Here is a 14,064-nt window from a genome sequence, read left to right on the forward strand (position 1 = left end):
AAAATCTATAAAGATAATCTCAGTGGAACTGATTCAGATTGACAATAATTTAGCAAAAAAAATAAATGTAAACAGATGTTTTGAATACTGTACATTTGTAAAGCTACCAGTTACGTTCAAACCTTTTTTTTAAAATATATATAAAACCTGCAGTCTCTGAAATTCAAAATGTACATACACCATAATGTTCCACTGTAATAATCACTGTCCATATACACTCCAACTGTAAAGGCTCCTAAAGGACCTCGGCTTGTACAGTGCAGTGACTCTCAGGGTCTGTAGTGTTGTGATCACCAACAACGACGTATTTCTGTAACAATGAGTCTGGGTTAACAGCTAAAGCCATTCATGATGCAGTAGCATCTTAGCTCTGAAACCCACAGACTCATAAATATAAGCTTATATTAATAAATATAAAGAGTCTGTCTGAGGTGTTTGAGTCTCCTCGTTTAAAAATGAAACATATGCAAAATATTGATGTTTTATCGTTGAACCAAAACCTTCTATGTCTCATTTATTTGAATAAATTTGTGAAAATGTCTTTATTAACGAGCCAGTAGTGTGATATATATATATTTCAATTTAAATATGTACTTATTTTGTACATTTGTTTGAGGGATACGAGGTTTTCTTCCAGGGTTTGGTAAGATCCTGGAATTTAATCAACAATATTTCACGATATAGTCCCTGTTTAAATAGGCTGCAGTGACGGAGCATGGTGCAGAGTTTTCTTCAGCTGTAGGACGTGCAGGTTACTGTCCGGCTGCCTTGGCTTTCTGCTCCATGATGCTGGCCCTCTGCTCCATCATGGCTCTCATCATGGCTGGGTTAATAGCAGGAGTCGTAGCAGGAGACAGTGGGCGTAATGGATACTGACCGGCTTTTCCACCCACTAACACACACTGAAAGTATGGGATCTTTCCTGTAGATCAGAGAAAACAATAGTTAGGTGAGCTGCGAGTTTCTGAAAAACTGCTTATTTAGTGTTTATTATTAACCATTGAGTGTTTAGTATTAAGAAGTGTTGGGTTTTCTTTAGTTGAATTGTATCTCCTGCCATTTGGACCGGTTTGGAGGATCACACACTCCCTAACCGTACCTCATCTGATAGGCTCAGTCTGTTAGACAAACATGGTCAGCATGATGTTTATGGCGTAGGTTGTTTATGGCTAGAACATGCCTATCTTGTACGACAGTGCCCCAGGATGTGTTAAGACAGCTCATCTTGGTTCTGTTCTTGTAGATAATAATCAATCAGTGTGTACAGTTGCAAAATGGGGTATAAAGGTGTGTGCCTCTCAAACCAGACCAGACCATATTCTGGACCTCAGTCTGACACAATTCTGACTTCGTCCTGGAACCACTGCAATGCACTGAACAAATACGGATGGACGTAACTCATGTAAATGGTGTTTATAGGTGGCACTGGTAGACGGGGCTTGATTTAATGCACTGAAGCCACTGTGCGCCACTTCACAGAGGAATCTGATATTTTTATACTGTTTTTAGGAATAAGGATCACGCGTACATCAAAGTAAAGCTGTTTTCAGACTTGAGAGAGGCCTCTAACTCAGTAATTATTTTTAAGTTTCAGTGCCTGTGTAGCCTTCCTCTGATTTGTATTATCTGTGCACATAAACAATCCCAGGATAGGCAAATTTTAAAATTACATTCTCATATTTGAGAAACTGGGCCGTAACGATAACAGGAATACTGCGCCAATTGCTATGTTGGTGACAGTGCAGGTATTTAGAACAAAATCTGATCACTGAGTGACTCATGTAGACTCTGAGTTTTTCTCGTTGTCAGATTACAGTAAACTGGTTGAATGGATTATTGCCAAAATCTGATTTTCTAAAGTTATTACCGGAGTATTCATGCTCTTTCACCAAATCTTTCACCAAAATTTTACAGAAAATCTAATTTTAGCACTTGTTTACTTAAAGCTTACAGGGTGTAACTTTGTTCACATCCGTGGCGGATGCTGGTCTTTCAAGGAGGGGAAGCTCAATTTCGGCCTACATCATAAAATGTGTCGGTTTATTTATACGTAAATTCTACCCTCAAGAAAATGATCTGTACCCTGTCGTACCAACAAGGCGTCTTTTCCAGGGACTTGACTAGTGTCCTCTCAATGGCCAGCAGAGCTAGGCTGCTTAAACGGCCTTGGCCCATGTGAAGTGTGTCCGCCTGTGCTCCCACGGATCTTTACACCAAAGGATCGCTGATTCGCTCATTTCGCTGTCAATCAAAAAGGGATTCAGCCTCAGACAGATCATCCAATCATCATGCAGAAGCTGAGCGTCCGGGCCAGCCGAGGCCAGCCCACTGCCCCGTAGACCCCCAGAGACACTGAGCGTCCGATGGGCGGGACAAAGCCCAGCATTTATCAAATGACTCGTCTCGTTTCGCTACACTTCGCTGCTTCGCTATTGAACTCACTGTTTAAAGCATTGTGAAGCTGCAGGGATGATTGAGAGGAAAGCTGCGTCTTTACCAGTGATAAGAAGCTGATTCTGAACAAAAGTTGAGCGCGTTGTAGTGCATATTTATTCAGTGACACGTACACACAACAGAATCTTATTTCTAGTGTAAAGACCCTGAAATCAGAGCGTTATTGAGAAGCCTTTGGATGATAGAAGTGTAGCTTTTCAGACAAATGTATAACTCTGAGGTGTGTGACGTTTGTGAGTGCTTGAACTGATTTAGGATCAGTGAACGTGAATGTGGATTCATCAATCAATTTAATAAATCAATTTTTTTTTTCCTCAGTGGATCCGTGCTGTCTGTAACTGTAGAACCACACCGTGCTCCTGTGTGGTCAGTGGAGCTGAGAGAATGGACAGTGAGTGTAGAAACAAGGATGTGGTCATAGTGTTGTCTGACTGGTTTATAAACATTCGTTTGAATTTGTTAAAGTGTATTGAATTGTCTACATATTAAAAAAAAAACAATACACCAATCAACACCATCAATACACCATACACTAGTTTTAGTTCACGTATTAGTTTATCTCATATTTTGTTGCTGATAATTGTTTGAAACAGAGGACTCTAGACTCACGTAGATGTGTGGAGAGTCATGCCATTCTTTACAGATGTTTCCGAGGGTTTTTTGCCTATATTTTCCATTTAAATTCGTTCTTTTTGGAGTATAGTTTTTATAGTATATCTATAGAAACATTTGTGTGTTTCTTGCAATTTGTTTATGGTGAAAATAAGGGCAAATTTGTGAATAATTGTGGAGAAACCCCCAACAGGACCGGCTGTTTTGGAGATACTGTGACCAATGTGATCCTTGTCACAGTGGCTCAGATCACTGACATATCCCACATTCTTTAATGGACTGGCGCCCTGGCCAGGGTGTGGCCGCATTGTGCCCAGCGGTTCTGGGTGGACCCCCCGCTGATTAACACGATGAAGGGGTTACAGAAAAAGAAAGAAAACGATGTACCCCACCCCTCTAGAGGTGTCATTGTAACCCATCATCATCAGTGTTATGCTATAATCTGAGTTCAAAGGAAAAGTATATACATTTGTCCATTTCAGTTCTGCATTTGCGAACACCTGTAATACACCACACTTCATTATTTTTCACTGATCAATGCGGCAAGTGGCTAATGTTGTGGAATTTATCAGTGCTACTTACCTGGCTTCTTTCCTTCTGTAACATTTTCTTCCGTTTCTAATTAGCAATGAAACAGAAGCAGAGAGACATTAACAGGGTGTGTGCAAACAGCTTAGACCATGTAAAACACACAAAGATGGGTATTCAAGTACTGTACTTGGAATAATGTCTCAAGTAGAAGTTAATTAGCAAAACAACAACTTGACAAAAGGAACAATGACAAGTTCACCGCATGTCTAAAAGTTTCTGGGCACCACTTTTGAAAATCGATTTTGTCGGCTGTGTGGTGAACTAATTGAGGAACACATGGGAACACCTTTATCTCAAAGGTGATAAAGCACCCCCCACCTCCCAGCCCTGGGCCGTGGAGCACTGGAGCTGTGTTGTCTGGAGTAATGGAGCTCACGCCTACTGTCACACAGCTCCAACGTCTTTGTGGGTTCAAACTCTGCCTCGAGTCCCTGTCTGTGAGAAGTGTATGTGTTCTCCCTGTGCCTTTGTGGGTATCCCCCAGGTGCACCCAGTAAGCATTTAGCCGTTGATTCAACATTGAAATAACGTAATGACTGCCGTCTAATCAACGTTCTCTTAAGGTTGAAAATGAAAGTTGAAAAGACGTCCAAACACAGACGTTGAAAAGACGACTATTAGACGTATTTTGGACGTCCATTGACGTTATTAATTGGTCCCGAAATACATTACTTGTATGAAACCCATTTTGGACGTCCACTGACGTTATCGATTGGTCACCACTTGATAACTAACTTATTAAGATGGATTTTGGACGTCCGTTGATGTTTTAAATATGTCCTTGACGGACAGACTATTTTGAACGTCCAGGGACGTTCCTTGTTTACTGGGTCTGGTTTCCTCCCGCAGTCGAAAAACACATGTTGGTAGAACGGCTGAATTGGCTGTTCAATATCTCACTAATGTTATTGTGGCCGAATGCACACAGATCCTCCCAGCAGTGGTCCGTTATCCAGTGTAAAGTCTTCCCAGAAAAATAGAAGATCAAACTCCCTATTGATACCTTGATTCATTCCAAGTGGGTATAGTTTACCCGAGGCAAGGAAACATGATTAGAATACACTCAGGAAACTACAAACATAAGCGCATGTACATAAATAACAATAATTATCCACTACACACCTTTGAGAATGCACTAAATGTCAGGTCGGTATATCAGTAATGAAAGCAGGTGGAGAGCAGGTTCAGCTGAAGCTGATATTTAACCTTGCAGGAGTATGCGTGAGGTGACATGAGAAAGCAAAGCTGTTTACACACATCAAACTAGAATGACTGCTGTTACTCCAGTGAGGAACAAGGCCTTGAATTTCAACAGCGACGTTCAAAAGACGCATTGATGGATGGAATAAAGTGGGCTGGAAATAATGCGAAGCATTCGGTGCTTTATAAAGAACAGCTCAACAGAGAAAGCTGAGGACTGTCAGAACTGAGATGTGTGAATGGAGAATGGAATTGTCTGGACATAGGACACCAGTTCAAACGGTCAAATGTCCAAAGTAGTCAACTGAGGTGAGCTCTATGTCCAGACGTTTGCAGACACAAATTATAAATGACTTCCATTAATGCTAAGGTTCAGTTGCGTGTACAGTGTATTTAGAAATGCACGAAGTGTAATGGAATGCTCTGGAGCAGCTGCACATGAGCCCAAAGTCAACATGCCCAATGCCTACCATCGGCTAGAGCAGCCTTCCCAGTAAACATTTAGCCGTTGATTCAACGTTGAAATAACGTAATGACTGCCATCTAATCAACGTTCTCTTAAGGTTGAAAATGAAAGTTGAAAAGACGTCCAAACACAGACATTGAAAAGATGACTATTAGACGCATTTTGGACGTCCATTGACGTTATTAATTGGTCCCGAAATAAATTACTTGTATAAAACGTGTTTTGGACGTCCACTGACGTTATCGATTGGTCACCACTTAACTAACTTATTAAGATGGATTTTGGACGTCCATTGACGTTTAAAATATGTCCTTGATGGACAGACTACTTTTAGACCTATTTTGAACGTCCAGGGACGTTCCTTATTTACTGGGTTTAGCTTTGTTCTCCGGTGAGATGGGACTCCATCCAAAACCTTGTGATCTAACGTTTTTGTGATTTATCACTAATCATTCAGCCTTAGCACCTGACCCCGACCCATGGCTGAATGCCAACAGTTCCTCACAGAAATGTGCCAACATCTGATCTAGACTTCTGCGGAGAGGATAGGCCGTTAGTGAAGAATTCACTCCTAATGCCCATCTATAATGTATTGATCTAAGTATCCAGTTTATAGCTGTGGTCAAACTAGGTGTTTGTCTGGAAAATTTTGCAAGTGAAATTCCATTCATTTCAATGAGATTTCCCCTGACAGGCGAATTTCACATACACAACTTCAGGGCGAATACATTTTGCCTGTGAAATTCCGTGTCAATTCACGGCCCTGACCCGTAGTGCCGCTGCTCAGTCTTTGTGGCCTCTGAGGCGCTCTGTGCTGTCTCTGTTCTGTCTGAGCCGACATTGAGGCAGCGGTAGCTGTTGCAATATCATAACCAGAGTTTTTATACCACACTTTCATGCAGATTAAAAAAATACAACACACAAGAGAGTCACAATAAAAGTAGAGTTAACAAGTAGAGGTCTGAGAACTCCTAATTTTAGCCACAGATGCTACAATACTACTGCTCTACAGATTTGAAACTGCTGAATCAAAATGGAGGACTGGTTAGGCCCTGAGGCAGAGCAAATTGCAAAAATCCAGTGTGATTGGGGCTTATATCTGATCTTAAAAGTCAGATTTCTTCAGCTTGGTTTTCTTATATAATATTTATAGACAATGCTGGTTCAGCAAAATAATTTCTACAGAACCAGATTTGGTCATGGGATGTGTCAATTAGCTAAGAAATCAAGAATTAAAGGAACACTAGGTAAGATTTGTGTTTTTAGCTCCTGAGGCTAAAGCACTGTCAGTGGGAAGGGGGGGGGGGGGGCTTGGTTTCATACGCTTTTCCACGTACTGCAGTTTCTGCAGTGTCGAGCTCAGAGTAGCAGTGGCAGATGCTCTATACTTCGTATTAAAAGTCAGTGAAGCATCACAATTATTTTGAAGCTGTTATTTTAAGGTCAAAATATTATGTAGTGTTCCTTTAAAATGCTGGGCAAGGATGCCCTGTTATAACGGTGAGAAACACTGGCATCCATACATATCATGTTACTCCCACACCTGGGATGCGTCAAAACGCAGAGCAGACCAAATCTAGCACAGAATCTCCATATCCACTCATCTGTGAGTCTCTTCTGATCGCACACTGTGCCGCCTGCTGCTACGGCAACACCACTGAATTGACTACCAAGTCATCTGAGAATGTAAACTGCCCAGATCTGCCACAGCAGGTGATGGGCGGGGGGCAACATTGGATGGTGAGGCAACACCAGGGATCAAACAACCGATAAGACCAGTGTGTTGGATTCTGCGCCACTCTGCTAATGTTACTAGCCTGGTGTACTTTTCATTGAATAACTTTCAGCTTGTAAACAGTGAGTTAATTAACTGATAACAAACAAAGTGAAGATTTTATTTCTTTTAAATTTTAAAACACAGTGTAAATATGATCATGGGCTTGTAGAGATAGGTATTTCAGTACAGCTGCACTTTGATCTATATCCGATATGTGATTTGACACAACGCTATTTGATGCATCTAGTATGTGGGGCCTTTACACTGTACTGAAGTGTTACAGTGTGTGGAGATTTATCAACAGCTGCATATTCCTGCAGTGATTGGACAGTCTAAACCGAGTCCCTGTAAAGCCTAAAACAGCAGTGCTCTGTGATCAGCTGTGATTTAAAATGACAGGACTGGCAGAGTGGGCGTCCCGCCATCATTTAATGCCAACCACGCTGTGCCTGCAGTGCGTTAACATTTTCATGTGTAGTTTTACTGGTAACATTTAAAAACAGAGACTTCACATTTCCCAAGGCTTTTCTGTGAGTACAGGAGCATGGTCTACACTCCCTGGCCACTTTATCAGAAACCCCTCTAGTAACTGTAGACTGTAGTCTCTAGTCTTGCTCTAGTCTTCGGCCTTCTCTAGTCCTTCACCAGAGGCAAGTATCTGACCACGGAGTCACTCTTGGATGAAAATTTATGGCTAGTGTACCACTCTTAACTAAGAGGAGACCTAGAGCTTTGTAAAAATGAAATGAACAAGAATGTATCTGATAGACACACACTCTCCTGATGTCACTTAGCAAATAATATCAGGACAAAGGCAGTCCTGGGGTCAGAAGCTGAACAATGATGAATAGGGTAGGGGCTGATAATGTGTGCAGCAACAGATGGGCTACAGTCTATAATTGTACATGTGTAAAACAGCTGTATGAACCGGAAGGTGACTACAAGGTAAGAGTTTATAAATGAACTGGCCGGTGAATGGAGATACATTGCTGGGGTTTCAGATAGACAGGCCAGTTAGTGACAGCTCATGTAGAGGTTAATGTAGAGTGGCTGATTAATGAAAGAACCAGGTAAGAGTTTCCAATAAAATGGCCAGTTATGGGTATGATTTTCTAATAACCTGGAGAGTTAGTGAAACTATAAGACGGGTTTCTAATAAAGTGGCCGGTGAATGGAAGTAGCGGTTTCCGGATGTTTTCAATTTAATGATCAGTTAGTGAAAGTACAAAGTAATGAAGTGGTCAATGAGAAGAAGAGAAATGTGGGTTTCTAATAAACTGGACAGAGATTGTTTAGTGAAACAGTTTGGTCCAGTTTTGGTCACACAGTAATGTTAATTCATTGAGATCATTGACTTAACAGAGAATGGTACCTTAATGCTTCCTGCTGCTTTTGGTAGTTTTCCCGAATTCTATAAATGGCAAGTACGTAAAATCTAGTTTAACTCTTGTTGTAGTTTGACAAATCCACAAGTAATATGCAGTTATGGTTCATATTAGGGCCTGAATGATATGAGGATTTGATCAGAGATATGGATAATATCAGCCATTATAATTTTATTTAATCATGAATGTGCTTCACTGACTGAATGTGACTGTCAGCTGTATATTAAGAAAGGCCAAACCATTGGTTAAAACCAATTCAAATAAAGCCCCTCCCCCACTCCCACTGGTCTCCATTCTACTGCAATATCCATATAACCCACCCTTTGCTGATGCATACGCAAATAGTCCTTGTAATGATTCATCCACTGCTCTAATTGTTAATGAAAAGGCATTTGTGGAGGCTAAAGCATCCAGTGTTTGTAACTGCCTTAGGATGTGTGGTCACTACTTGTGTTGTTGCTACATACTTAGTTGCTAACCAACCAAAAAAGTTCCTCTTCCAGTGTGCTTCAGTGCTTAATTTTCTTTTCTAAAATTGGACTTTAACCCAGGAAGAATAGACTAAATCAATGCACTGACCAAGAAAAGGAGATCTTTGTTTTTTTTTTAAATATTTTATGACTTTAAAATGATGTAAAGTGTACCCAGTGCATCAGGCCTCATTTAAATAATATGAATCTCAAATGAACCTCTCAAATGATCATTTTCTTAAAGGTAGATCACGAGGACCTATGCCCTGGAAAAAGTAGAACTCGAGTCAAAAATCTGTTGGCACCCCTGCCCTATATGTACAGGGGGTTCTCGACTTACGAACGTTGATCCGTTCCTACGTCACGTCGTAAACCGATTTTCGGTGTAAGTCGGAACATACGTACATACTGTACGTAATTAACATACTGTAAGCACTTATCACTATCCTAACACCTATCCTCCTCGGTCCCGAGCCGCGTCACCGTGTATTCTTCCGCCGCGCACACCAAACACGAAGTTCACGTTACGACGTTTACGACGCAAAACCACTTAAGTTGAAACAAGCCTTTGTACAGTAAATGGGAGATGGGTCGTAACCACGAAACACCGTAACTCGGGACCCGACGTAACCCGAGGACCTCCTGTATATTGAAAGACGTCAAAGGGAATCCCACCAATGCCAAATCTGTGGGATTTTAATATCGGCCGATTTAATTGGCAAAGCAATATATCAGTCAGGCCCTAATATTAATACAGGCATTAAAAGCTGTTTGAGCATAGATTTAAGCAGAAAATGTTTTCCCAATGAAGATGTGTCTTAGGATAGACCCTTTTGATGTGTAGCACCCACACATGGCATATCAGACATCGTTTACCTTCTTAAACACACAAGCCTGTACTTACTTGCTGGTGCCTGTGGCTCTGAACGTTTTTCTGGGGAGAAATTTAAGGAAAGGGTTTTTGAAAACAGCTTCAAAGCTGACTCATACGAAAGGTTGAGTAACTAAAGCTTCTGCATACCTTCAACGTCCTTGGAGGCTTTTTTCTCCTCTGGAGCGGCTTTACCTGTGAAAAGAGGGGAATAAGCCATGATATGTGGCCTTTGCGGTTTGAACATCGGCAGAACTCCAGCACCTCTGCAATACCACGGCAACTCTGAAAGTATGACCATCAAATCAGGCCACAGGAGTGAGTGATTTCTGCTCTTTTTCCTCTTCTTCCTTTGTGCCAGAAATGGCGCAGCAGTCTGTAATTACGGAGTGATGTAACAGGCAATCGGAAGGACGCTCGTTTCATCGCTGCCGTTGTACGCGCACAGAACAACGTCTGTCAGGCTTTTATTCTAAAGTTCTTTTGCTCGACAGATCCAATTTTCTTGTGTCAAACAGAGTTTAGAGTTTAACAAGGATTTGAATGACTTCAGCTGTCCATATACAATCACTTTTGGAGTAAGATATAAACTGCATAGTTTTATGCATTTATAGCGTTTATCCAGTGGTGCGTGAAATATGAAATTTATATCATAAGCACCCCACAAGTGAATCCATTGTGCGACATGGTTAAACTCATCTTATACAGCTGCAGCTCTTGGTTTGTAGCATAAAGAGAAGAAAAATAACGTAAATCTGAGCACTGCTTCTGTTCCCTCAGTTCAGTGTTGAGAATGAAGAGAGTAAATCTGATCCTGAAATGACAAACACTCACACTGTCGAATATGAGGCTGTTAGCGTTATACGGGTTTTTTTTATTGGTTATTGACATTGAAGCCTTGAATATCACACATCAGTGGGGAGAAATGTTGAAGCATGTTAATAAACTGGATTACATACCTGGAGTCTTTGCTTTAACAGATCGTTTTGTCTTTGCTGGAGCCGTTTTCTTTTTATCTGTCAATAAACACAACAAGGACATCAGTACTAGGTCAATAGAACAGTATTTAACACAGAGTAGGCCTGGGAAAATGGATGGAGTCGATAAAGCTTCAAATTTTGTGCTTGTAAAACAATATTCACAAAAGCACTGAACTTTCCAGATGTGTTTAAACAAACTGCACACGTTAAATCCAAATCCACAGATCTGTGTCTGCGTGGGTTTCCTCCGGGTGACCGTCTGTGAGGAGTGTGGTGTGTTCTCCCTGTGTCTGCGTGGGTTTCCTCCGGGTGACTGTCTGTGAGGAGTGTGGTGTGTTCTCCCTGTGTCTGCGTGGGTTTCCTCCGGGTGACTGTCTGTGAGGAGTGTGGTGTGTTCTCCCTGTGTCTGCGTGGGTTTCCTCCGGGTGACTGTCTGTGAGGAGTGTGGTGTGTTCTCCCTGTGTCTGCGTGGGTTTCCTCCGGGTGACTGTCTGTGAGGGGTGTGGTGTGTTCTCCCTGTGTCTGCGTGGGTTTCCTCCGGGTGACTGTCTGTGAGGAGTGTGGTGTGTTCTCCCTGTGTCTGCGTGGGTTTCCTCCGGGTGACTGTCTGTGAGGAGTGTGGTGTGTTCTCCCTGTGTCTGCGTGGGTTTCCTCCGGGTGACTGTCTGTGAGGAGTGTGGTGTGTTCTCCCTTTGTCTGCGTGGGTTTCCTCCGGGTGACGGTCTGTGAGGAGTGTGGTGTGTTCTCCCAGTGTCTGTGTGGGTTTCCTCCGGGTGACTGTCTGTGAGGAGTGTGGTGTGTTCTCCCAGTGTCTGTGTGGGTTTCCTCCAGGTGCTCCGGTTTCCTCCCGCAGTCCAAAAACACACGTTGGTAGGTGGATTGGCGAGTCAAAAATGTCTATAGGTGTGAGTGTGTGAGTGAATGTGTGTGTCTGTATTGCCCTGTGAAGGACTGGCGCCCCCTCCAGGGTGTATTCCTGCCTTGCGCGGGAACCCACTGTGACCCTGAACTGGATAAGTGGTTACAGATAATGAATGAACTACTGATGTGACCCTGGTTTGATGGCAGACTGACTGGACAGTAGGAAATCTAGGAGTGGTCCAATCACAGGGCTGAGTGGTGGTGCACATTCATTAAAAGTGGAATGGAAAATCAAATAAAACATCAGTACAGTCCGCTGTAATCTAAAGCTTCTTTGTATTACATTACTTACATATTGGATTTTCCATTCCACCTAAATGTGGCCACAGTTTTGCCTTTAAATGATTTGAAATGCCACGGCATCAGGGCATCAACCAATCAGAGCTGTGACTGGAGAAATCAAACTCACTCTTTGATTGGACCAGTACTACGTTTCATATTGGTCAATCAGTCTGCTGTCCAATCAGGATCGGAAAGTGATTTGCACAATCAGGAGCGAAGCTGTGTGTGCAAATTTACAAAGTCAAATTTTTTTATTTACAAATGCCAATCTTTTCCACACAGTCTGTTTAGTTCAGAAGGGGCAAATACCACAGATTCCAAGAACCATCACAACTTATTTGCTTCACCAGGCTTTATGTGATGTGACAAGGAACAACAAGGTGTTGATTCTCTGTCACCTCCTTCACATGCAAAGCTATAATGTGCTTTTACACATTTACATTGAATGACAATGAACAGATGCAGAGGTTTATTTGTTAGAAACTAACACGAACTGAAAATCCAGTGAGACCTATTGAAATTCAGGTCAACGACTTGACGTTCAATAAATGGCCTCAAATTCATTTCCTTAAAACCTTCTCTTATGCTAAAGGCCGCATTTCCCTTAATCCAAAGAGCAGGGTTTTCGGACTGAGTACTGATTCGTCTAAAGTGATCATCTGGCCAATATTCAAAGTACAGTCCCACTTCCTCCAAAAGTAGCCAATCAGCCAAGATGTGTTTGGTGTGGGGTTGGCTTCTTTACCTTGGCACTGATGCTAATTTAGCTAAAAAGTATTAGCAAACACATAACACGTTTATCTTAATCTGAGAAATCCTGCTTAGTGAAACAGCCCAAAAGCCATTAAAATGAAGTCCTTGCTGGACCACTGCTTGACAGGATGTAAACATACACTCATTTGTTAGTAAGCTATATTAGCCTTAGTTGTGATTAGTGAGAAAACTGTGTTAACTGCAAAAAATGTACGAATACAAATTTACCTTAAAGCAAGAAATGCCTAAAATGGATCCCAGAATGTCATATGTGGCTAATGACTAATGACTAAACCTTTCATAAAATCAGCCAAATAAAACCCTCGACAGCAGGCTTCTTGACGTCCTTGGTCACTCTCCTCTCCACTGCTCATGTGGAGATAATTAAAAGAATAAAAAGTTTGTGAGTCTCTGTGGATGCCCCTCACTCACTAACACCTCGGTACTGAATAAACACCAAAAAGTGGAACCAGGAGGATGACAGAAATATAAGGTTGACTATAGGAGTCTATAGAGCCACAAATATACAGCAGTTCATTGCTGCCACATGTGAAATTGTTCATTCGTTCACGCATTTGTTTGTTATTTAAATAATCAAACTTCAGTAACCACTTCATTTGGAAAAGAATCATGTTGAGTTTGGTGTCTACCAAGAATCATTTTATTCATAAAGTAGGAACACACCCTGGACAGGGCACCAGTCCATCACAGGTCATCACACATTCACACCTGTGGACAGTGTCACACACTCACCCAGTCACTCACACATTCACACCTGTAGACAGTGTAACACACTCACCCAGTCACTCACACACACTCACCCAGTCACTCACACACACACACACCTGTGGACAGTGTCACACACTCACCCAGTCACTCACACACTCACACCTGTGGACAGTTTCACACACTCACCCAGTCACTCACACACTCACACCTGTGGACAGTTTCACACACTCACCCAGTCACTCACACACTCACACCTGTGGACAGTGTCACACACTCACACCTGTGGACAGTTTCACACACTCACCCAGTCACTCACACACTCACAACTGTGGACAGTGTCACACACTCACCCAGTCACTCACACACTCACACCTGTGGACAGTGTGACACACTCACCCAGTCACTCACACACTCACACCTGTGGACAGTTTCACACATTCACCCAGTCACTCACACACTTACACCTGTGGACAGTTTCACACACTCACACAGTCACTCACACACTCACACCTGTGGACAGTTTCACACACTCGCACCTGTGGACAGTTTCACACACTCACACAGTCACTCACA

General features: G+C 42.2%; 1 protein-coding gene across 1 annotated transcript in view; it reads right to left on the reverse strand.

Moving 5' to 3' along the window:
- Positions 1-752: 752 nt before the first annotated feature.
- trdn (triadin) overlaps positions 753-14,064 on the reverse strand; it is an 88,901-nt gene continuing 75,589 nt past the window's right edge. The window contains exons 19-22 of the mRNA XM_066676805.1: positions 10,786-10,842; positions 9,977-10,021; positions 6,092-6,178; positions 753-922 (exon numbers count right to left, since the gene is read on the reverse strand). Of these exons, the coding sequence (XP_066532902.1) occupies positions 753-922; positions 6,092-6,178; positions 9,977-10,021; positions 10,786-10,842 (359 nt within the window). The remainder of the gene's footprint in view (positions 923-6,091; positions 6,179-9,976; positions 10,022-10,785; positions 10,843-14,064) is intronic.

This window comes from Hoplias malabaricus, chromosome 7 (assembly GCF_029633855.1).
Source record: "Hoplias malabaricus isolate fHopMal1 chromosome 7, fHopMal1.hap1, whole genome shotgun sequence".
NCBI classification, from domain to species: Eukaryota; Metazoa; Chordata; class Actinopteri; order Characiformes; family Erythrinidae; genus Hoplias; species Hoplias malabaricus.